Here is a 22,521-nt window from a genome sequence, read left to right on the forward strand (position 1 = left end):
CAAACGGAAGAACAACACAGGACAAAGACACACCTTCACGTTTTGAGTTGTTAAATGGAGGCTGAAAAACTGACGTCAAGGCTTCTGTCATCCGGCTCTCTGTGGTCAAACCACAGACTGTTTACAAAGATAGACGACAGGACCGTTCCCCCAAAAGAGAGGCCAAAGCCCCCCATTTGCCTCCTGGTGGCTGGCTGCAGTATAGATTTCTAAATCTTGCCTCCTCCACATTGGCAGATGGGACATGGACCCAACCAAAAAGTCAAAATACACGTCAAAAACATTTTCTCAAAGATGGTTTGTCCAAGCGCTGGCTTTTTCCAATAAGTTTGGTTTTAATTAGTTATTTGATGCTACAAAAGTGGGTTGAAACTTTATGACTGACAGCTGAGACTGACCCCCCTATTGGTTGAGTGCGAGTATTGAAGGGACCTCACAGATCCAACCCCTTATCGCTGTCGTGCAGACTCTGGCTACAAATGCAGAAGATGGCAGCGTTTATATATCGTCTTAATTTCTGAATAAGTGCAGATGTGTCATTCATCTTATATACTGAACAGTCGATACCATTTGGGTGAGATTGGTTGAAGTATGTGTGGAAGTAGTTGGCGACTGAAACATGTAGAACAGAAAAAACAAAACGAATTTCCCTCAGAGGAGCAGATACCTCTGCCAAGGCCCAACAGTCTCCTGTAATTCAAACAAGCTGCACCAAAATTCCCACATTTATAGATATCACTCTCTAAACATGTGTGAATTTCATTTCATCAAGATCCTTAACTTGTTCTGTGAGGAATCAACCAAAACGAACTATGACAATGTTTTAGAAAAATCCTGGATCCTCCATGATCTGGATCCTCACCAATAATTATAGTTTTTTTTTATTGACACAAAAAACATCTTACCACCGAGTGTTGTGTTAATCACTCTTGCTTAAGAACAAACAAACAAACGGAGGTGATAATGAAGAATGGATTCTTGTAGTAATAATCAAACTAAACAAAAGTGTGACTGTCAACATTCACCCTCACAGAATTACATTATATGTGTTTTTCCACTGTACAACACCTGAACATGTGTTTGCGCAACAGCTGTGGCACGACACCACGCATTTTACGCAGCAGAACAACAGGTTGGGTGACTATCAAGAATTTGCAGGCTTTGGGTGTGTGTGTGTGTGTGTGTGTGTGTGTGTGTGTGTGTGTGTGTGTGTGTTTTATAAAGAGAGATAAATGCAGCGAGGAGAGGGGGTGACTTTGTTACTCCGCCCGGAAACTGCGGTGGGAGGGTGCTCAAATGTAGTGTATGAGGGCAGCGGCGAGTTGGGACGCGTCTTTGGAGAAACGAGGTGGTGGAGAAGACTCGGCGTAAACACACTTCTTCACCCCCCCTCGAAAAAAGGGATCTAGAGAGTCGTCGCTCGTGTGTGCTGTCTCTGAGAATTGGTGGCGCAAGAGTCTCTGTGCGGTTTAGTTGACTCCCGGTGTGTTGGTGGTCGGAGAGTCCATCCAATGTGCGTAAAGGGGCTCTATTTCTTCACCGTCCTGTGCGGACTCGCAGCTTCAGGTGAGACCCTTGTGGTTTGGTATGAGTGGAGTGAAAAGGTCCTGCTTCAATGTGGGCTGGTGCTCAACACTTGGAATTACGTGTTTTGTGTGATGTATCTTAAGTTTGTGTGTTTGAGATGTTACAACTATTCTACGGTTAATACAGTGAATCAAAATATTGTTAGGGTTACACAATAGCCTATAAGTAAATAGAATCACCAAAATAGATAAATAAATCAAAATACTACCATAGTAAACTGGCCGAGTACTCCAGATGTTTACACTCAGTGTTTTTCCACATCCCCCAGAATAACCTAAAGACACAACAGGATGACCCTTAGACACGCTCCGGACAATTACGATTCAGAGTAGAAGAGAAAGCCTGATTAGTGAAAGCTCCGCGGGGAGACCTACAGCCTCCATCTGTGCGCGCCCGCCGTGCGTCATTGGGAAGTGGAGAACTTGGCACGATGGCACCGGGTGGGCCGCTGAAGCAGCCACCGCGAGGGCCACTCCTGACAACATAATGACTTTACAGTAAGCCGTTTGTCGGCAACAACTCCTGATCGCATTGTTTATGCAAACTCGCTCCTTTCCTGCCTATTAATGTGCATCCGTGCTTACGCGCACAGAGGCTGCTAAGTGGCCCGCTGGACGCAGATAAGTCCACCTGCTTCCCGTGCAAAGGGAACTCCAGGATATGTCAGATGAATCAAAACAAGTTGTCAGATACACAATAACCATGCAAATAAACACTAATAGATCACATCATTTGTTATAGATGCGCCCATCAATGCTTCATCCAATAATGGCACTAATGGAGCATGCTCTAATGTTGATCATGATTTGCCATCAGAGGCAATTCATTCCACCAGGTTGTTTAACCTTGAATTTATCCGTGTCCATCCCAGCTAAGTGGATTATATTGATTGAATGTGTCCATCCACTGCCAAAGCATCATGTAAGGATTCAGCTCAGTAGCAAGCTGCTTGTGTTGACAGTGAGCATGTGCTGGCAGATTAGTCAAAAAACACAGGCACAGGCTGACACACAGAGTGATTACGTTCAGGACTGTGTGGATGAAGAGAGATAGATGATCAAATAAAAGCATGTGGATGAAGAAAGACATGTTGGAAGTGATAACAGCTCTGCGGCATCTCAGTTCTCATATGTCTGTTGTTGTCGCGACACAACTGCAGCTAACTGAATGACCAAAAGTAATTCCCTCCTATTTTCTATCTCGTCTCAATTCTGTCTTTACCCATCAGCGCTCCACTGTGTTCATATCCGTTGCACTGATCAAAGTAAGTTCGTGTTCATTTGCAGATGTGCTGTGAGGAGCCCAGACAGAGCAGAGTGATCTCCCTCCTCTCTCCTGCAATCGCAGCAGGTTCGGAGGTGTTAAAAATCACTCTCAAAGATAAATGCTCTGCCGTTAAAATGCATTCAGGGTGAAATATTTGAAAAGGAGACAGTGATGTTTGATCAGTCAGCTGTAATCTTACAACAGCCAGCATTTTTTAAAGACGATATACATAAACTGAATTCAGATCAGTTTACTCTGACGACTTTCAAACCTCTTCTTTTTAGCCATGCTGTGACTGGCTAATGAGGAACCTCTCAAAATGTTATGTTTCACTGACATGCAGAAGATTTAAGTTTTTAAATCCTCTGCTGTTGACAATATGTTTTTTCTGTGCTTTACTTTAATTTCTCTTGTCTTCCTCTAACACTTCCTTTTACCAGAAGCTGGGAGTTCACAGACAGTGACGTGTACAAACCTGTCCTGACTTACTGGTTTAGCACATACACACTTAACGACTTCATGGATTTCTGGGAGACTTACCCAAACAACCATATTTACTACTTGGCTAACACTAAATATAACCTTATCCCCAACTCTGATCTTAACCTTTAACTAACCTTGACACACGTCTTTACCTTCACATTTAATGATTGACATCAGAGGGACTGGCATAAAGAAGGTCCCCACAACATGAGTAATACCTGGATCACACACATACCAGCATACCAGGTACATAAGCAGGCTGATTATCAAGTTTAACCCTGTCGGGTTCACATTCGACACACAGCTTGTGTCTGTTTACCCCGATGATGGAGTTATCTCTCTTCCACAACGCCTCTAATCTCACCACAATAATGGGTCAGTGTAGCACAGCGCGGTTATGGTTTTTTTGACATGTTTCTCTCGCGCCGTGTGTTGACCTAGCTCGGAGGACGTCTGGCCTTTGTGTTGGGATGTGATTGCCTTGGGGTGTGTTGGGTTGACAATGACGTGCTCACATGCAAGAACGCACCAATCCTCAACACAAAAGGGCTCAGGGCAAATCAATGTTGCGGTGTGAAGGCGAGACACTCCCTGTGTACAGTTTAATTCAAAGGACTGTGCTCAGCTTCAAATGTAAAACAGAGATTTGAAATGTTCTTGGAATGGAAAGTGTTGCTCATGAAGGGTTAAGATCAATGTCCTTCTGCGTCTGCACAAATGTAAGTTTGTCAGCAGCATGGGTTTCTGTCAGTGTCGCACATTCCTACATTACTGGTTCTCAAAACTATTTAGAGTTAGGGTAAACAGGTAGATCAGTGAAAGCAAAACCCTCTCTTGGTTTATGGCATGTGGAATGAATCAACTGCTTTAAAAGAGCATCAACAGATCCACAGTGAGCCAGGTGGATTTTCACTGTCTGAGTTCTGCAGATTTAGAGACGACAGACTGATAAATGTAAATTCTTAATCCTGTTTTGCTCTCTAATTATTTGACATTGCACTCAACTATTAAGATGAATGAGGGTGTTAACCAGGGAGTGACAGAGGAGGGGTTAGTGGGTGGATCGAAAGAGATGAACTTCAAGGGTTTGGTCACACTTGAGCTCTTTAATGACTTGAGTTTTCAACTATGGTGAAACTGAAGCTGTAGTGCAAAGGCTGCTTCGAAGTTGATTCAACTTGCAAACCTCTTAAGAACCAGTTTGCCAGAGCCTCCAGTGCTACGTCATTACGTCACTGTACGTGTCTCTGATCTCCTATTGCTGCTTCTCCCAAGTGTGGTCCCTGTACCCTCTTATAAGATTGGACAGTTTGTTCATCTGTTCTGTGCTCCTCTCTTATTCTGCTGCAGCCACTCGAACTCAGACTTTGTTCATTAGGCTCCTTCTAGTTTATCTTGCACTTGAGCTGATGACCAGAGAAGAAGAAAACACTTCTCTTCCACAGAAACGAGAACCGCTGCCTCGCTTTGGCATCCATAAAAATATTCAATCTTTTCGCAGAATACACGCTACATAAACTGTTTAATGGTGGTTGAAATGTTTTGGTGACTCTTATTGGTCTTGGTGGTCATGATAATCCTGCCTCCAGCCCAGGACGTAAAAACGGCTTGAAGACTGACAAAGTGTTGGTGGTGACAGAATCAAACCAGTTTTTCTGGCTGTCGGAACACAAAGGATTGGTTCCAGATTAGGCACCATCTCCAAATTAAACTGCCAGAGTCGGAAAGGGTTGTGATTAATTTCATATCACTTGAAGCCCACATCACTGACACATACCAGGCTGGTTTTCTGGCTTTGCTGCCAGTTGAAGTTATAGCACTGGGACTTTAAATATAGCACAGCAGTCCAGTGTCCAGCCAGTTTACCATTCTTGGTTAAATATAATATTCCCAGTGGCTACATGAGGGAGGAATACTTCTCTTCTTTTCCTTTGCTATTTCTGGTCCACTCTTGCCTTAAACACTCCCTTCAGATCCACAGTAAACATTCAAGTGTTTTCATAGGCTGAGTATAGTGTCAACTAAACTGAACCTTATTTGAAAAAAATTGGTGGCGTTCAGAGGTCAGGACCTCCTTGTGTTCTGTGTACATTTCATCAGTTGCTGACCTATTTATCTGGATTCACTCTGATTCACACCACTGTAGAACAATAAACATAATAGGCCAGTCCAGCATCAGACTGTCTTTCAAGGGTCAGATTATCCATCCACCAGAAGCCCGTGGGCTTGCAGCGATGTTGATCGAAACATATACACACTGGAACCCTCCTGGGGGGATGAGGGGGGGGGGGGGGGGGGGCTGTAATCCTGGGGAGAAGTTGTTGAGTCAGCTGCGAGGCGAGAGTGGAAGAGGTTTGATGGATTAAACTCTTATCCTCACTCACCCGCTACACGTTTCCTCTGGACGCTGCTGCCTGATGAATTACAATTGCCCTGGAGGAAGCAGGTGGAGGGGGAAAAGAAGGAGAGGAAGAAAGAGTTTCAAAGAAAGAGAGTGATGCTTGGTCTTTGTTTGGACTGACCTTCAGAGTGTTTTCACACACACCTCAGTAGTTCTCTACAGTTTGGTATAGGGCTGGAGGAAAGTGTCAAAATAGCAACTTTGTTTTTTCAAATAGTAAATCCCCATAAATCAAGTAAATGAAAGCTTTTAAGATTTGCTCTTCCAAACTCCTGAGGTCTGGTTTGTCTCTGGCTACATTTTATTTTTCTTTGTGTGGAGTAACAGACATGAGTAAGGATAGTCAACATGGATGTGGCTAGAGTTAAACTCTGCAGTGCCACCTGCAGGCAGTCAAACTCCCTCAGCAGAACATCCAACGACAGTCCCACACATGCTCTTTTATTGTCTATCTGTGCAGAAACTCCATAAAATAAGTTAAAATCATGTAATGCATTAACAGAAGAGGAAGGAATATAGTTTCAGAGCGACAGTCCCTATGTTGTGTTACTTGCATGTGTCCACTGGATGCCTGAATCTTTAGTTAATGTGATAGTAGCACAAGTCGGCCTCTTTTATCCATTCCAGCTTGAAATCATGTGATATGTTTTGTGTGTTTTTGGGCCCAATATGTTGATATACAATGCAAAGTAAAACTTAAACAGTGTGGTTATATCAGCAATGTTAGGCTGAAAATCAAAAGCATTCAAAACTGGACAAAACAGCCCAGGGGTGGTTAGCATTAACAGTCTTTACTCTTCTGAGAAGACCTGGAAGAATCTACTATAGGTTTTAGTACCTGGCTGCAGATTTTGCTTCCATTTACACTCAAGTGCATTAATAAGTTGGATAAGATGTTGGTTTCACCTGCAGTTACCGTTCCATTGGGTTCAGGTCAGGCTTTTCAGCCCAAACTGAGAAAACTATTTCTAAACTATCAAGCTGCACCACATTTCACACACTTATAGATATATGGTGCCTTAATATGCCTGATTTACGAAATGATTAATGAAAAACAACAAAACAAAAAACTAACCCGCCCTATTTCACAATGTTAAAGAAACTAATGAGAATTCCTGGATCAAAATGAAATGGGTTCCTCCCTGACCCATGCCACATCCTTCCACCAAGAGTCATGGAAATCCCTTCTGTTGTTTTTGTGTCGTCTAACTTACAAACGAACGGATAAGGGGTGAAAAACAAAACCTCCTTGGTGGAGGTAGTGAACCTAACCCACTGTGCAATGTTGAACCTTCTACTAACTTAAGCTGCAAAGTGACATGCACAACAGTTTCTGCAATATAACTGAGATTTCCCTTTACTGGAACAAAGGGGCCCAGACAAAGAAAAACAGCCCCTGACCAAAAGTACACAAAATAATCACATACTGTACCTTTGGCCTTATAGGGCTTTTGCTTGTTTTGGCACAACTGTATGGACGTGGCAAGTGGAAGGAACGGAAGCCTGCACAAAGAAAATACACAACTATAATACAAAAACAGTTGTGTCCATATCAGGGGCTCCCTCTCATTCAACCACTCTCCCTCTGAGAACATAGTGTTACCTGAAACTACTCTTCCCAGCCCAACATGAAAGATCTGCATTGTTTAAAAAAAAAAAAAAAAAGAGGAGAGGAAAACTGACCTGAGCTTGTGAAAACTCTCTCAATGAAGAGAAGAGGCTCTTTGTGATCCTCCGAGCTCTGTGTGTTTGGTCCTAAGTATTTCCTCCAAAATCGGTGCTACACAAACTCAGGTTTCCCCCCCGGTGGTCCCTTTGTTTGTGAGCCATAATGAAGAGAGGAAAGGTACAAACACAGACCATCGAGGGATAATGTAATGAAACCAATTTCTTGATTCTGAGAGTTAGGCCAGCTATACTTGATTTATCCAGCATGTTCTCCATTCTCTTTAAATCCAGGAGGCCTTAAAGTCACAATCTTTATGTTCAAGATCTTGTCATTAAATGTTTAATATTTAGGATAATTGGCTCAGATGTCAAATGTCGTTGTATTATTGTGACTAAAAACAACAGATATCAAATCTGACTGTCGATCCTCCTCCATGTTATTCTTCTGAAGTCACGTTTGATAACATTTGGTTCTATGAGATCCCAAGTCTCTGAAATCGTTTTTTAAAACTGGCACGTGTGTGGTCTTACGTTGTGCCCAAATCGTCTAGTGCGTGCATTCTGGCGATTATAATATTTAAAAAAATCACTTAAATCGGACATTGTGTCTGTGGTCTGCGATTTAGAGTATTTATAAGTAACTGCACCCACAAACCCTAAAACTTAAACAAGTGATACAAAAAACACTGACATAGATCTGGATTGAGCACTGAGGCGGACGTGTTTGTTCACTCTTCAGACTATTTTTTATGATATTTACAGAAGAAATATTTAGAATACCTGGGAGTGTTTGCTGAGCAGTTGTGAAAAGAGTTCAATATACCGAGCATGCCTCTCTGCAGTGTGAAACACTGCAGAGCTTTGGAAATGCCGTCCTTGGTTACAGTTACTAAGTAGAACAAATATATCTCAATGGACAGTTCTGTTTGTCTGTGTGTCTGTCGGCAGAATATATCTATGATTTAAGAGTGAAATTTAAACTTGGCAGAAGAAGTAAGTGAATATTTTGTTGTTCAGTTACTAGATTCAGTACAATACACTTGAGTGACTTCCTCTGGGCATGGATGCACACAGGAAATGTGTAGTGAATTTGTGCGACCATGTTCATTCAGATGTGTATCTGAAAGAGGAGCTAGTTTATTACCTCTGCCAAGGACGTTATGTTTTCATCTGCGTTTGTTTGTTTTTTCCTTTAGTATTATCAACATGAGAGACTGGGTGATTTTCATCGTCCTTGATTTCTCAGCAAATAATTAATGGATCTTGAAAAAAAATCAATCATGTTTAGGGGACTGATATTTATGAGTGTGTGCAATTTGCTGCAGATACAAATAAAAACCTGGATCTACTGAATTTAAATGTGGTTTCATAAGCGGACTGTTGAGGTAAACACTCTCTGAGTGCCATTCTAGTTTATTGATTTATTGAAAATGTGGTTAGTGCCAAACCCAGGATGTGTTTTTTCAACTATAGCAGAATAGCAGGCAGCATGTATGAATGCACAGCTACATATTTTACACTAAAGACACAGTAAATCATATGGGTATTGTTATGTGCTTTATGCTGCCATCACTCTTCGACATTGGGTGAAATATTATGGCTTTTAGACTCTCTCGGGATGACTGCCAAGCCAAGCAGACCTAATCACACTCTCCTGGGCTTGCTTTGATTATTTTACTGCAGATTAAAATATTTGCCCTCTTTGGCTTCAGGAATGAAAGTGGACCTGCGCAGTTTGTACCAAGTCATGTTGACAGGTAGAATAAAAGACTTTAAAGGTTCAGCAAGTTCATTTTATAATGACATGACTGGACATATTGACAAATATGTTTCATGGACTAATGCCAACACTGGCAGGCTACATATAATGGGGTGCGTGTTTGTATGTGTGCACTCTTTGTCCATATGGATCCATCAGGAAGATGCCAAGCCAACACACACACAGTCACGTCACCATGACTGCATAGGACATTACATTGACTTACATTGATTTGACTGAATCAATTATCCACCTCAAAATTTAATCATCACATTATGACCTGCGGGTTTGTCCCTAGAATGTGAGATGAGATTTAGGTCCTCACAACATGAGTAATACCACACTAACACACGCGCGCGCACACACACACACACAAATACTGACAAACACACACATACACAGGAGATGCTGAAGTGATTCCTTAATTGGCTCAATCTTTTTTTAAGTTCAGGTGACCAGGCATCAAAGTGTCAGCACAACGGAAAAAAAATGTCATAAGATATGATTTAATTATATCTTTTGAATTACCAGAATAGAGTGGAATAGAACATCTTCGCATTTCACAGCATTTTATACCTTTTAACACATTTCTTTTTGTCAGTCAGTCAACATCATTAGGACAAATTCATGTATTTTCCTCACGCCTGCCCTGCCCTCCTCTTGGGTAAATAACTCCATCTTAATAGGCCATGAGAGCTCCCTCTCTCTGTGTGTCTCTGTGTGCCGGGTGTGGTCAGCACTGGCAGGATGTCCAGACATAAACAAGTGAGCAACTCAGACTGGACGGAGAGACGGGCTGGACTGAAAGAAAGGACAGACAAACAAGCAAACAACAAATTGGCATTATCCCCTCATTATGTGACTGCACTTATGGAGAAAAATGCATTTCCATCATTTTGCTTTCCCTCCAGCTTCATCCATACACCTCGTACTCACTCATCAACTCGATCACCCTGCTCTGGCTCACCACTTAAGCTCGCTCTCTCGTTTGTGCTTATTTATCTCTGTCCTCTCTTTCTCTAAATGTGCAAAAAAAAATCTGCACTTAAATGTCCTCACTCATGTAATGGCACACATCCCTCTTTTCCAATTAGGGCCTGCTAATGACTGATTTAATAGCAATTGTGTACTTTTTGCCCCAGGGACAGATGATTGTAGTAATTGAGGCACTGTACACAGCCTTAAATGTTCCGTCATTTCACTAATATCCACTCTGCCTTTGAAAAGGCCCAATTAACTGTAATTCTTCTTCAGCTCAGCTTGTGTCAGAAGAGAGCGCAGGGTTGTAAGCAGGGATTTTTGTTGTTGTTTAAAGCAGATTAGCGAAGCTTATTTTAATTGATGTTGTGTAAACTGAATGGTTGATTATAATTGAGGTGCCTACGACTTGTGGACCTGTTTTTTTTCTGGATTTTAACAGCACGATGAATCTTTTCATGCTACATTGCTAAGATAACCATGTGCACTATACTCTGACATAAGAATGTTAAATAGATTATTATTAATAATAATAGTAATGTCAGTATAATAATAATAATAACGTGTATTTCTACAGCACCTTTCAAAACAGTTACAAGGTGCTTTAAAAGTTAAAAATTAAAAATCCATCAATTTAACGATCACACAGTAAAATATTGAATTTTACGCATATTACATAGAAAAACACAAATGAGATTCTCATCACATTTCATGTCATAATTGTAATAATGACAGGCTCATATCACACAAGTAAGAAAGAGTAAAGGTTAATAGGAATACATACAAAGGGACACAGTGATGAACAGACCAGACAAACATGTAACACACGTCTAACGTCTTGCAAAAAACAGGAAACCAAGCATAGTCTGAAATGAAGCACGAAGCCGATGTTTTTGTGAGACATGCAATTCAATATACAGTTTTATTTCTGGACCCCACTCCTCCATTCCCTCTGTTTGTCTTTGTCACATGGAATATGAGACCTTTACTTTGTGGCTCAGATGCTTCTGCTGACACACACACACACACACGCACAAGTACAAGCACACACACACATACACACACTTATTACTAGGTATAGCCGGGTACAGCCAGCCCTGAATCAATCGCATGAAGTTTGATTCACTAACATCAGTGTTTCTTTTACACTGGAGGTTTTCTCCCTTCACCTTCCATCAGATCAAATTATACATCTTATCTCATTTTATACCAAAATAAAGTCAGTGTCACATTCTTCTTTAAATAATACAATGTCAGCGATGCCTGAGGTGTAAGATGTGTTGCGTTGTCTACTACTCAAACCAAACAGTTTCAACATCTTTCTTGACTCACGCAGAAAATGATTGATCCAAATTGGAGTCTAATCTATAAGATTCTAAGAACCTAAGTAACTATGATACCTGAGTTCTCCTTTCACCAGCTTCCAGAAAACGTCCATAACACTAATGGGGAATAATCAAAAAATCAGTTTTACTGCCCCAAAACCTTTATTTCCATTTGAGAAAAATACATTTTAATTCTGAAACAAGACTCTGCTTTTTGCTCAGAAGGACTTTTGTTGTTGTGAGCACTCTGTCTGTATCACTCACTCCATCACGCCCCTCCCAGGTTTCATCAGGCTCATTTAAAACACTTATAGCTGCTGCTGTCAGGACCCGGCGATGAGAGAGAAGCCTGTCTGTTTGATGCTGTGCGGGGGCCGTCTGGTCACCCCGCTCTCTCATCCCGGCCCACAGGAAACTCTTTCCAGTCTGATAAGGAAAAGAACAAGTTGCCAGAGGAGCCAAAACCCCACTGACTTTATCCCAGTTCCTCCAGACTCAATGCTCACTGTGATTATAATGCAGGGGATGTGATATGGCTCAATTTGCCCTCTTTCCTAGACTTGTTATTTATAACCAGTCTGGAGCCTTTGGGTATGTTGCCATTTAGCATTGGGAAGGCCCACTTTAGTTTACTTAATCAACATTTTCAATTGCAGACTGGATCTTAATTCATCTTTTCAGGGCTGAGGTCCTTTAAGATTCGATTCATATCCGTGTTAGAAAGCAACTGTATTGTACAGTCCTTATCAATCTTATAACACTGATGCTGCCTGAAGAAACCCGAAGCCGGGGATGAAACGTATATATAAAGTGACAGCGCTTCTGCTTAAACTCAAGTCTGTCTGATAGCCAGAGCCCTCATCAGTGTTTAACTTGTTCTGCAGATTCCTCCTATGCAGTGTGCTGATGACGATAGGACAGGTTTTGGCTCCCCTGAAGCACACTGGCTGCTATAGCTCTGCAGATGGACGCTCTGCTGTGTGCCAGTGCATTGTCTTAAACAAGGCTAGACATGGCTCCTGATAATATTGTGGCATATGGAGCTCCCCCTATAAATAGTCCGGGCTGGTCTGAACTGGACAGGAGGCACGCAGACGTCCAGAGCCTCATACGTACATTCTCACTGGGCTGCTCCAGAATAAAGTTGGATGTGACTTAATAACGAGACTCATCAACATGAGAGGGAGACATGATCGTCTGGTTTCTGACATGATTTTGACCAGCTGCCAGGCAGAAAGGCAGCTTGCAGCATGTCTCTGCTTGGGAGGGGGCATGCATTTGTGTGAGTGTGTGTTTTTGTGCGGTGTACTGTATATGTGCGTTGGCGCTCGCTCCACTCTAGCAAGCTCCATCCATCATTATGTGGAAGAGCCAGATTGTTGCCAATATCTCTGTCCACTCTTCCAATCCATTCATTCTCCATCTAATAGGTCTATCACATAGTGTAAAGATTGATATAGTCCATATCCATATAATATACAGCAGACTTTCAATTTCAGCCTCGGCTCTCTGCTGCAGTAGTGTGGCTAAAGTGGCAATTATTCATTAAGTGTCACAAAATCAGCCTACTGACCTGAAATCAGTTTGGACTTTCTAGATGTAATGAAGCAGATTTTTATGAAGGAAGTTCACTTACTGCCTGCAGATCTAATCTTGTATACTTTCAGCCATGGGACCAGCCTGTAGGGCTTCAGCGTGTTATATACCATATGTATCTAACACAGTTACTGCGACGCCTCAAGAGTTAGTGATTTTCCTTGCAGCAGCTCTGCGTAGGCAGAGATAAGGTCAATTGGTACACTGCATGCACTCACAAGGCAGAAAAATACTGATGAGGGTGAACTCAAACTGCATCTTTTGCTCTGTATTTTTGTCAGTTATTTGTGTTTCTTTTCAAAAGCTTTCATGTAAGCTATGTATGTATGTATGTATTGATTTTGCTACTGGAAACGGGGCATTCTTCTCTGTTAGTAACCTTTGCTGCTGTGCTATATGCTTGTATTTTGCAGGTGTGCTGCGGGTCAGCGGGATGCGTATATACACATATGGGGAAATGGAGGCAGTCAACGGGACGGACGCTCGTCTCAAGTGCACATTTCAGAGTTCCTCTCCTATTAATCCCAACGCAATTGTCATCTCGTGGACCTTTAGACCGCTCAAAAAAGGCGGAGAGGAATCGGTGAGTGTGTGTGTGTGTGTGTGTGTGTGGAAGAAAGAGCGATCAAACCTCAAACCTCCCGCATTGTGTCAGGGCGGATCCACCCCCTCAACCAACTGAGAGAGGAGTTGGTGAGTCATCGGGCTCCCTACGGAGCATCCAAGACAGCCTGTGTTTGTATACGTATGTGTGTGAGTGTGAGTGAGTGTGTGTGCGCATAATGAGGTCTGGGTTTGTGTCTTGTCGTTCTCCCTAAGAATAAAATATTATCCTTCCCCAGCAGCTCTAGTCTTTGTTTGCTGTGACTTTCTGTCTTTTTGTTGCTAAAAGCAAATCTGCTTTTCAAATTCCACCTGTAGGTGTTCCACTACCAGCAACGACCCTATCCTCCTGTAGAAGGCATTTTCAGGAAGCACGTCTCTTGGGCCGGTGACATCATGGGCCAAGACGCCTCCATCATAATTCGTGAGGTCAAGTTCACCTACAACGGGACTTACATCTGCCAGGTCAAGAATCCGCCGGACGTCCACGGATCGGTTGGAGAGATTCATCTGCGTGTCGTCTCCACAGGTCGGCAGATTTAAACATATTGATGTACGATATGAAAATTGTTGTGTTTCATTACAGCCAGTGACTCTTAGGTTAACAACTGCAACAAATAAAGTATCATAATTATATCTCATGTTCTATGAACAAACAATCCTGGAAAAACTGGGATGATCACCAAAGTCATTCCAATACATTTTATTTGGAATTGTAATGTCTGTGCCAAATTAAATGGCAATGTTGCCAGCATTTGTTGACTTTTAACTTAACCATCAAAAATATATACTTCATGGTGGCGCTAGAGGTGAGAGGAAATGTCAGGGCAGCACCGTATGCATTGGGATTTATCCTCTGAGGCATTTGAAGGTGTGTATAAACAGCAATCCACACAACATTTCACTCTGGACCAAACTGACTGACCAACTGGGATAACCATCATGCACCACAACACATCTCAGTCTGGCTTCCTTTCTTTCCTTCTCACCTACAGCTTCTTTCTCCCAACTTCTCCATTTGGCCTTGGCCATCGCGGGCGGCATCACTGCAGTGGTCCTCCTCATCGTCATCATCCTGTACTGCAGGAGGTGCACGAAACGGAGACAGAGGCAGCAGGAGGGGAACGAGGAGGCTCCCCGCAAAGAGAGAAAAGATCCCACTGCGTGGTAAGACCAATAGAAGGACAGAAGGGGAGAGAGAGGAACAGGGGGAGCCACACACTCTCTCTCTCTCTCTCTCTCCCCGTCTTAGTCTGGGCGTTTCGGGGCATGTGGCACTCTTTCTTGGGCCGTTGGGCTCTATTTCTAAACTGGACACTTCACTTCCTCCCTCCTCTCCGTGGTCCTGCCGCAGCTCCCAACCTGGACCAGGAGGGCAGCTGTCAATAAAGCAGAAATAAAACCAAAATGCGTCCATGTATGGAAAGCTGTAGACACTGTATCTCGTTCAGCTTGGGCTTCCGAACACATTTCCTGTTTAGAGTAAATGTCTGATGATGTAGATGTAGAACAATGGTGTATTCCTGCTGTTCCCTACTAATACATTTGACCCACTCCTGCATATCATACGCAAACCCTGTGTATGATATATTATTTCAACAAAACAATAGAAACTGTGACACAACAAATGAGCATGTTCATCATTTCATACTATCATGTGGTAACTGAAAATTGAATTTCAGTTACCACATGAAGGGAAACAAAGCAAAGATTTTTTTGGTGTTCATAAATGTCAGCTGTTGTACATTTCCATTTTGTTTCACTGCTGAAGTTGTATCGCTGTATTTTGCTGAGATCCTTTGGTGTTATAAGAGTGGTTTTGGTGTCTGCTGCAGAAGAAAGTAATCAAGACCTGATGATGATCATTTGTTGGAAACAGACATTTCATCCTTTTATGAAAAAAATAGCACATAATTAAATGCAGTAATAATTCTACATTAAATTTCTATTTTATTATATATACATTTAATTGAGGTTGCATTCTTTACCATGTATAAAGGCCTTTTGTCTGTTTCAAACAATCAGCTATTTTGTCAAAAACAACTTTTTTCTGGGCCTGCAGGACTTCTTTGCTTCTCTATTGGGTTTTCAGATCTTTCTGTAATGGGTGCTGCGACTGTTTACCTTGTTGCGATAATGTTCGCTCCGGACTTCAAAAGCCAAGCCTCTCAGGGAAAAGTTGACAACTTAACTGTGATCTTGTTATGATCGATTTTATTCAGACTCCAAACTGAATCTGTGACTGAAAAACTTTGGGAAGGAAGGAAACAATTTTACCCAAATCAGATGAAGATGGGTAAACAGATATTTTAAGCCGGCCTTTGCTCTCAAAATGGGACTTAACCTTGAGTGATTCTAACCCTTTGTCCCTGCTGGTGTGTGTGTAGCTGTCTGCTTGTCTTTGTCCTCTTTCTTTGTGTGGGACCTATGCTTATGCATGTACATAAATAATTCACAAATATGTCAAGCATGAATGCACATCGCTGTGTGTGTGTGGATGTGTGCTATGTTGCTCTTACCTCCCCTTGGTGCATATCTCCCTTTCCCCTCTGTGTGTGTGTGTCCCAGCCACCCATCGAGGTCCTTCCACCTTTACATGTCAGAGACGTCCATAGAGATTGACAGCTCAGATGGCATGATCTCAGAGGCCAGCACCAAAGACCCAAGCTCCTCAGAGGAGGAGGGCCCGAGCTCAGACGACGACGATGGTGACGATGACTCTGACTGAGGAAGTGGCGATAGAGACAGAAAAACTGACGTGTAGCCAGGAAGCTCGCTGGAGGGATGCCCAGATGGCACCCATGGATTTAATTCCAGGGTTGTGCTGAGTGGAGGCTAGATGAAGAGAGCACTGCTGCTGCAGAGTCAGAAACAAGCACTTTGTTTCTGAATTGTAGGAAAACGGAAAGAAAGTTCTGTTGAAAAGTTTCCAAACAAGAACAAAGAGATTGGAGGGATGGTTTTGATAATGATCAAGTCATTTGAAGCAGAATCCAAACTACAGCGACTCTGCTTTAGAGAGAGTCCAAAAATATTCATATGGGGCAAAACATGCTGGAAAAAACCAGCAGGGTTTATGAAGTGAGAGGCGTGATGATCCTGAAGCTGTAGCGTCCACTGTCGTGAAGGAGGAAGGAGTCAATCTGTGTTCAGTAACTTCTAGACGCTGACCTTGTCAAGTGTCAGAAGACATTAAAATCAGCTGCAACAAGCACTGAAGTTCACCAAAAATCCTGGCATGGAAGTATTGTAGAGTGATGTTATAAGTTATATTTAAAAAGACGTCAATAACGTATACAAACAATTTCTTGACTTAAAAGGGTATGGTGGTATTTTTCAACCTCGGCTACATTTATAAATGTGAGTGTGTAAATAAAAATAAAAATGTGTATTGGTCCACTAAATTATTGGGCAACTCAGTGGCAGTGGCTACAATTAAATCTTCAGGGGCAACTATGACCTAGTTGATCTAATGGATGGATTCCAAAAGAAAGTGCAATTTATGACCCAGGTTGAAAAATAATGGAGTACCTCTGTAATGGACAAAGAGAGTTATTTAAAGCAGCATTGTCCTCCACAGGTTAAGGGCCTTACAACACTTCCCGTCAGATAACTTGGAATAAAAAAGCATTCATATAATGTTTCCTGTATGTAGCCTGAAGGCCAAATACCTGAGCAGTGAGTGACAAAAACACATGGACGCAAAATGTGTTGTGTTGTGTCGAGTTGCGTTTTGGAGTGCACAGTCAGATCTGAAAACCCTTTGATTGCAAAACGTCCTTGAATGCCTCTTTTCTCACCGTGCATCTGTGAATGCATCACGTCTACTAACAAATGATTGTAACTGTCTTCTTTTTGTGACAGAATTTTGTACTTGTGACTTTATACTGAGCAATATGTTTGTCGATTTATCTTTTCTGCCTATTTTTATAGATAATACCAGAAGTATTTTGTACTGTTTGTATGTCACTGTTTGCTTTAGAGATTTTATAAAAAAAAAAACAAGGTTTTATAATAAAAATGCCTTTATATCCTCTTTTTTTTAATCAAATACATTTCCCTACACAAAGCTGATCTGTGCAAACACACCAGTTGGCCCCGGAAGCAAACAATCACACATAACTTGACGTGATTTGACAGAACTCATCTATTATGTAAGAGAGGAATCTCATTATCCAGCATTTATTATGCATCATTATTTTTAATGTACTCCAGTTGTGTGCTTATGCTGTGGCTGTCTGCAGAGCTTTGCTTGTTTACCTGTTACAGCGAGAAATCGTTGTTTAATTTGTGGCAGGTTCAATATGTATCACGTTACCTTTAATGTGTGACTTAAATATGGTTTTCCTTGTTTGCCGGATGATATCGTTCATGCCCATGAATATGTTACTCCTGTGTGTGTGTGTATGCATTGATAAAAGTCTGTTCCTCTAGGTGCAGCTTTAGTTACTGAGTGACAGATCGACAGTGTGTGTGTGTGTGTGTGTGTGTGTGTGTGTGTGTGTGTGTGTGTGTGTGATTAGATTTGGTCAGAGCATGGATGACTAACGCTAAAATGAGGGACAGGGCAGGAGAGAGGTGTGTTTATCCAAAGCCAAATAATTACATGTGCACTAGTGTTGAACTGGTTGAACGACAGTGTTGTTTCTGGAGAATCTTGTTTGTATCACCAAAGCTTCTGTGAATTAATCTTGCGGAGCTTGAACAGTGGCCTTCAAATGATTCTCCCTCTTCAATATTCAGCCGTGGGTGTGGAAATAAACTGGTTCAGATGTTCAGGGCATAATGTTATATTTTCTGTAACATAGCCTGGCTAATTTGGTCTCGCAACAGCTAACTAAAACATCTACACATCAGGTTCGGGATTAATGTTAAACACAGAAAAAAACATATGCCTATTTTCTCTATTAAGAGCCATTTACCCAGAATGCAGTGCAACTTGAGGAACACTTTGTATTTTGAGTGAAGATGTTATTTCCTTTTCTTGATTGGAACTCAGTCATCATCACTGCTATCACCTCACCCAAACAGAACCAGTGTATGTGTGTGTGTGTGTGTGTCTGTGTGTGTGTGTGTGTGTGTGTGTGTAATATCAAATACAAAGGAAACACTGAATTTTAAACATAACCGACTGCATCCACACAGATTTGATTGTATATCTCCAACTATTTTACTGTCACTTCTCCAGGGTGACGGCCACACTCCTGAGAGAGGTGTTCTCAACCGTTCCTTGTTCATGACTCATTTAATAAGATATTATCTCCATTGTGTGTTCATTAATGCAACACACACAAGCCTTTTTTCCAAAAGAATAGACTCATACGTGCATTGTCCGATAAAGGAATGAATGGAAACTCTGAATATGTCCTTCTCGCTCTCTGTTTAACTTGTTGTGTGTCTTGCTTCATCTCTCTCTCTCTCTTTCTCTTGGTCCAATCTGCATTCCACACTTCAGGATGGGTCGTACCTGGCACAGTATTGTGGAGGAACACTAAATTCCTTTTCACAACTCACATGTGTGTGTGCAAATGTCTACTTGTACTCAAATCTTTGTGAGGACCATTTTGAGTAATGATCTTACATAGTGAGGACATTTTGGGAAGGTGAGAAATTCGGGGGAATGTGAGGACATTTTGGTCGTGAGGGGCTGTCTGAGGGTTAGAGTCAGAATTGGAGTCATGCATTTTGTTGTAATGGTTCATGTAAGTGTAAGGGGCTCAAATTAATTATACTAATATAATTATAAGATGGTAGTACAAAGATGTGTGTTTGTTTGTTTGCGTGTGATCCAGTTATGACTGATGTTGTCCGGACCTAAATCTGTTTACAGTCACACAGTCATTATGGGAACTTCTCCACCTTTTGAGGACAAAAAACGTCCCTATAATGTAAACCGTAATCATTTAAAGTCTCCAGGAAATAAATGTAAGTCAATGTAATTTCCTATGACGTCATAAAGACACAATTATTTGGTGTGTGTGAACAACAGGTTTGCAGAGAAGTCAACTCACTGGCATGTTCTGTAGCTATGAGACCAAATGTTTGACTGACAGCTGTAGCTCTCTACGCACATATACACACCCACATGTGCACACAAACACAAATCCATTCAGTCTAAAGGTAGAGGGGCAGCTCTGTTTGCCTCAGTGAATCATATACAGTGAAGCCTCTTATAGCTCTTGAAGCTATTGAGTAATGCTGCCTCACTTGTTTGTGACAGGGCAACAAAAGTTTCTCTGCGTGTGAAACCTTTAAATTACACTGAGATTAGTGGTGTGTAGCAATTCAGCTTTTCATCAACTATTCATCCCGTAGAGAGCACAGACTGATGAATAAACTGCAGGACTCTCACTATTTTTTTTGACAAAGGATAATGGTTGCCTACATCGTCTGCGGGCAGAATTCAAACCACCTTTATTAGTCCCCTTAGTGTTGACAACAGAAGAACAGGTCTGTTGTCGGGCAGAGACGCCAGAGAGCCAGCGAGTGGGGAGAGCCTTCATTGTGAACGAGACGATTTCAGCTGAAACTGAGACCAGGCTACTGTAAGCAGACAGAGAACCCCTGTATTCACTCTCACAATGCATAACACAATGTAGATCTGTGTGTGTGTGTGTGTGTGTGTGTGTGTGTGTGTGTGTGTGTGTGTGTGAACATATCCAGGTAAGAGCCATAGGACCTTATCTTCCGACGGAGGATGGGGCGTCTCTATCAAATTAAAGCAGATAGTGTTAATATGGTTCACACAATGCTGCACTGTGGAACACAGAAATTTGCGAATGCTCACTCAGTATCTATTCAACCAAAGAGGAAGTGATATCCCTGCATCAGTGTGGGAACTGTTACAAAATATTATTAACAGATACAATATAAACACTGTACTTGTGAATGGAGGCAGGGAAGAGGACGCCTGTGCCACATCTATCGGAGAGGACTTCCACAAAGGTTTGCAAAAAAAATTGGGGTTTGCAATGAGCGGGATGGCTAAATCCAAGTAGGTTCAGGTTAGAGCATAAAAACGTTCTGTTACATGTGGAGACAGATCAAACAGAGAAATAATTAACCTTATTATCCTCAAATCAAATGTTACAGGATTCATTTTCACATGGACACATAGTCACTTATTAGTGAGTCTCAAGGTGGCCTGTTCACTTTAATGAACTCATCAACTCTTACAAGACTCCAAATTAGTTTTCACAACACAATTTTCTTTTTCAAAAATGCTTTGATTATTGTTTTTCTTCTCATGAAGCCACATTGTTATCTATTTAACTCATAATAGAATATTTTTCTTCACGCATTAGACTGTAATTTTGTCAAATATTGAATCAGTCTGTGGCACACAGCTGCACCACTGTGTTTAAGAGAGCAGGGCCCAAAGTAATTGGGGATGCTGCTCTCATTTGGTATCCTCTGATGTGTCGTGAAATGAAATAAGGTTATGAAACACGATTACGGCGCCTTTTTCTGTCAGAATTGAGGAAACGCTCCTGTTAGACCAGATGGATGTGAGGATGTAGCTGACAATCCTGACCAAATAAAGATGTAAATAAACTTCAAAAGAACTTTGTACAAACACGGAGAGGAGATATAAAAGCATTACACCAGAGTGCAACTGAACTAGCAAAGACTAGTAAAACAAATATCTTCTCCCATTAGGGATAATTACAACAGTGAAGACAGAGATCGGGGACAGGGATTGTGAAGTAATATGCCTAGAAATAGCAGGGGACACCCATTAGAGCGTCCGTGGTTTTGCAGAGGAGCTGACTGGGGAGTTAAGGCAAGAAGGAAGTGGGCCTCAGGCCTCCACACAATGGGTTCACATGAGGTTATGGAGATGGAACACTGTGTTATATTTTAATATGGTGTTATTTCAGGCACATGCCAGTTTTAGAGTCTTGTGCTTTTGCTCTAATGCTTATAAGCATAATCCTCATCCAAAATAAACACAATATAATTTTCGGAGGGGCTTTTTTCTTCACTATTGACTTGTGCATGGCCGACTTTATATATATATATATATATATATATATAGTACATAAATACATACATCTTTACAAAAAGAAAAAACAGAGTAATACAATAAATAGTGCTAGTACAACAAGTGTAATAGAATTCAACAGCTGCACAACTTGTGTCCGAAAAGTTTCAACAAACCCTGAAAATGATATGTCTTGTGAAGTTTGAAATAGTAGAATGCAGTACTGCTAGTGATAGTTTAATGTAGGTGTACCTAATAAATTGTCACCTGAGTCAATGGTTTGGATTTTTGGTGAACTTTCTCAGTCTTTTTTGCAAATTTGAACAACTTTGTGTTGGTAACTGTTCGAAGCTAATTTGTGCCAGAGAAAGGGGAAAAAAGATGAATGCTGATCAAAATGATGAGATTTAAAATAAGAGTTATGTTATTAAAATTATGAGATTATTTTGAGAAAACCTAAATTGTTTTATTAAATTAGTAAATCTTAATTTGAGTCTTTTTAGAATTCAAGTCGTTGTTTTACAGTGACAAAGACGCCATTTGATTTAATAACTCAACAACTGAGTAAACAAGTCATTATTTTGAGGTCATAAGTCAAATTTTGAGATAAATAATCATAATTTTAAGATAAATAATCACAATTTTAAGATAAATAATCATAATTTTAAGATAAATAATCATAATTTTAAGAAAGAAACTCATTATTTAGAGTTTTGCGTCTTAACTTTGAGAGAGTTACTCATTCTTATGACTGGCAGGATTTATTCTAACATAGTGTCAGAATTTTCCGGAGTGGTGGACAGAGATGTTGGATTATGATCACTCTGCTGAGTGGTGATCATCTCAGTATCTGCTCCTCTTCCTCTCCTGC

The 22,521-nt window shown here is 41.2% G+C and overlaps 1 protein-coding gene across 1 annotated transcript; it reads left to right on the forward strand.

Annotated features, from left to right (window-relative positions):
• Positions 1-1,303: 1,303 nt before the first annotated feature.
• LOC109634364 (myelin protein zero-like protein 2) lies at positions 1,304-17,702 on the forward strand. Its single transcript, XM_020094818.2, has 5 exons — positions 1,304-1,566; positions 13,477-13,646; positions 13,985-14,195; positions 14,662-14,833; positions 16,235-17,702. The coding sequence occupies exons 1-5, from the start codon at positions 1,512-1,514 to the stop codon at positions 16,392-16,394; spliced, it is 768 nt and encodes a 255-aa protein (XP_019950377.2). The 5' UTR covers positions 1,304-1,511; the 3' UTR covers positions 16,395-17,702.
• Positions 17,703-22,521: the final 4,819 nt, after the last annotated feature.

The sequence above is a fragment of the Paralichthys olivaceus genome, chromosome 11, assembly GCF_024713975.1.
Source record: "Paralichthys olivaceus isolate ysfri-2021 chromosome 11, ASM2471397v2, whole genome shotgun sequence".
NCBI classification, from domain to species: domain Eukaryota; kingdom Metazoa; phylum Chordata; class Actinopteri; order Pleuronectiformes; family Paralichthyidae; genus Paralichthys; species Paralichthys olivaceus.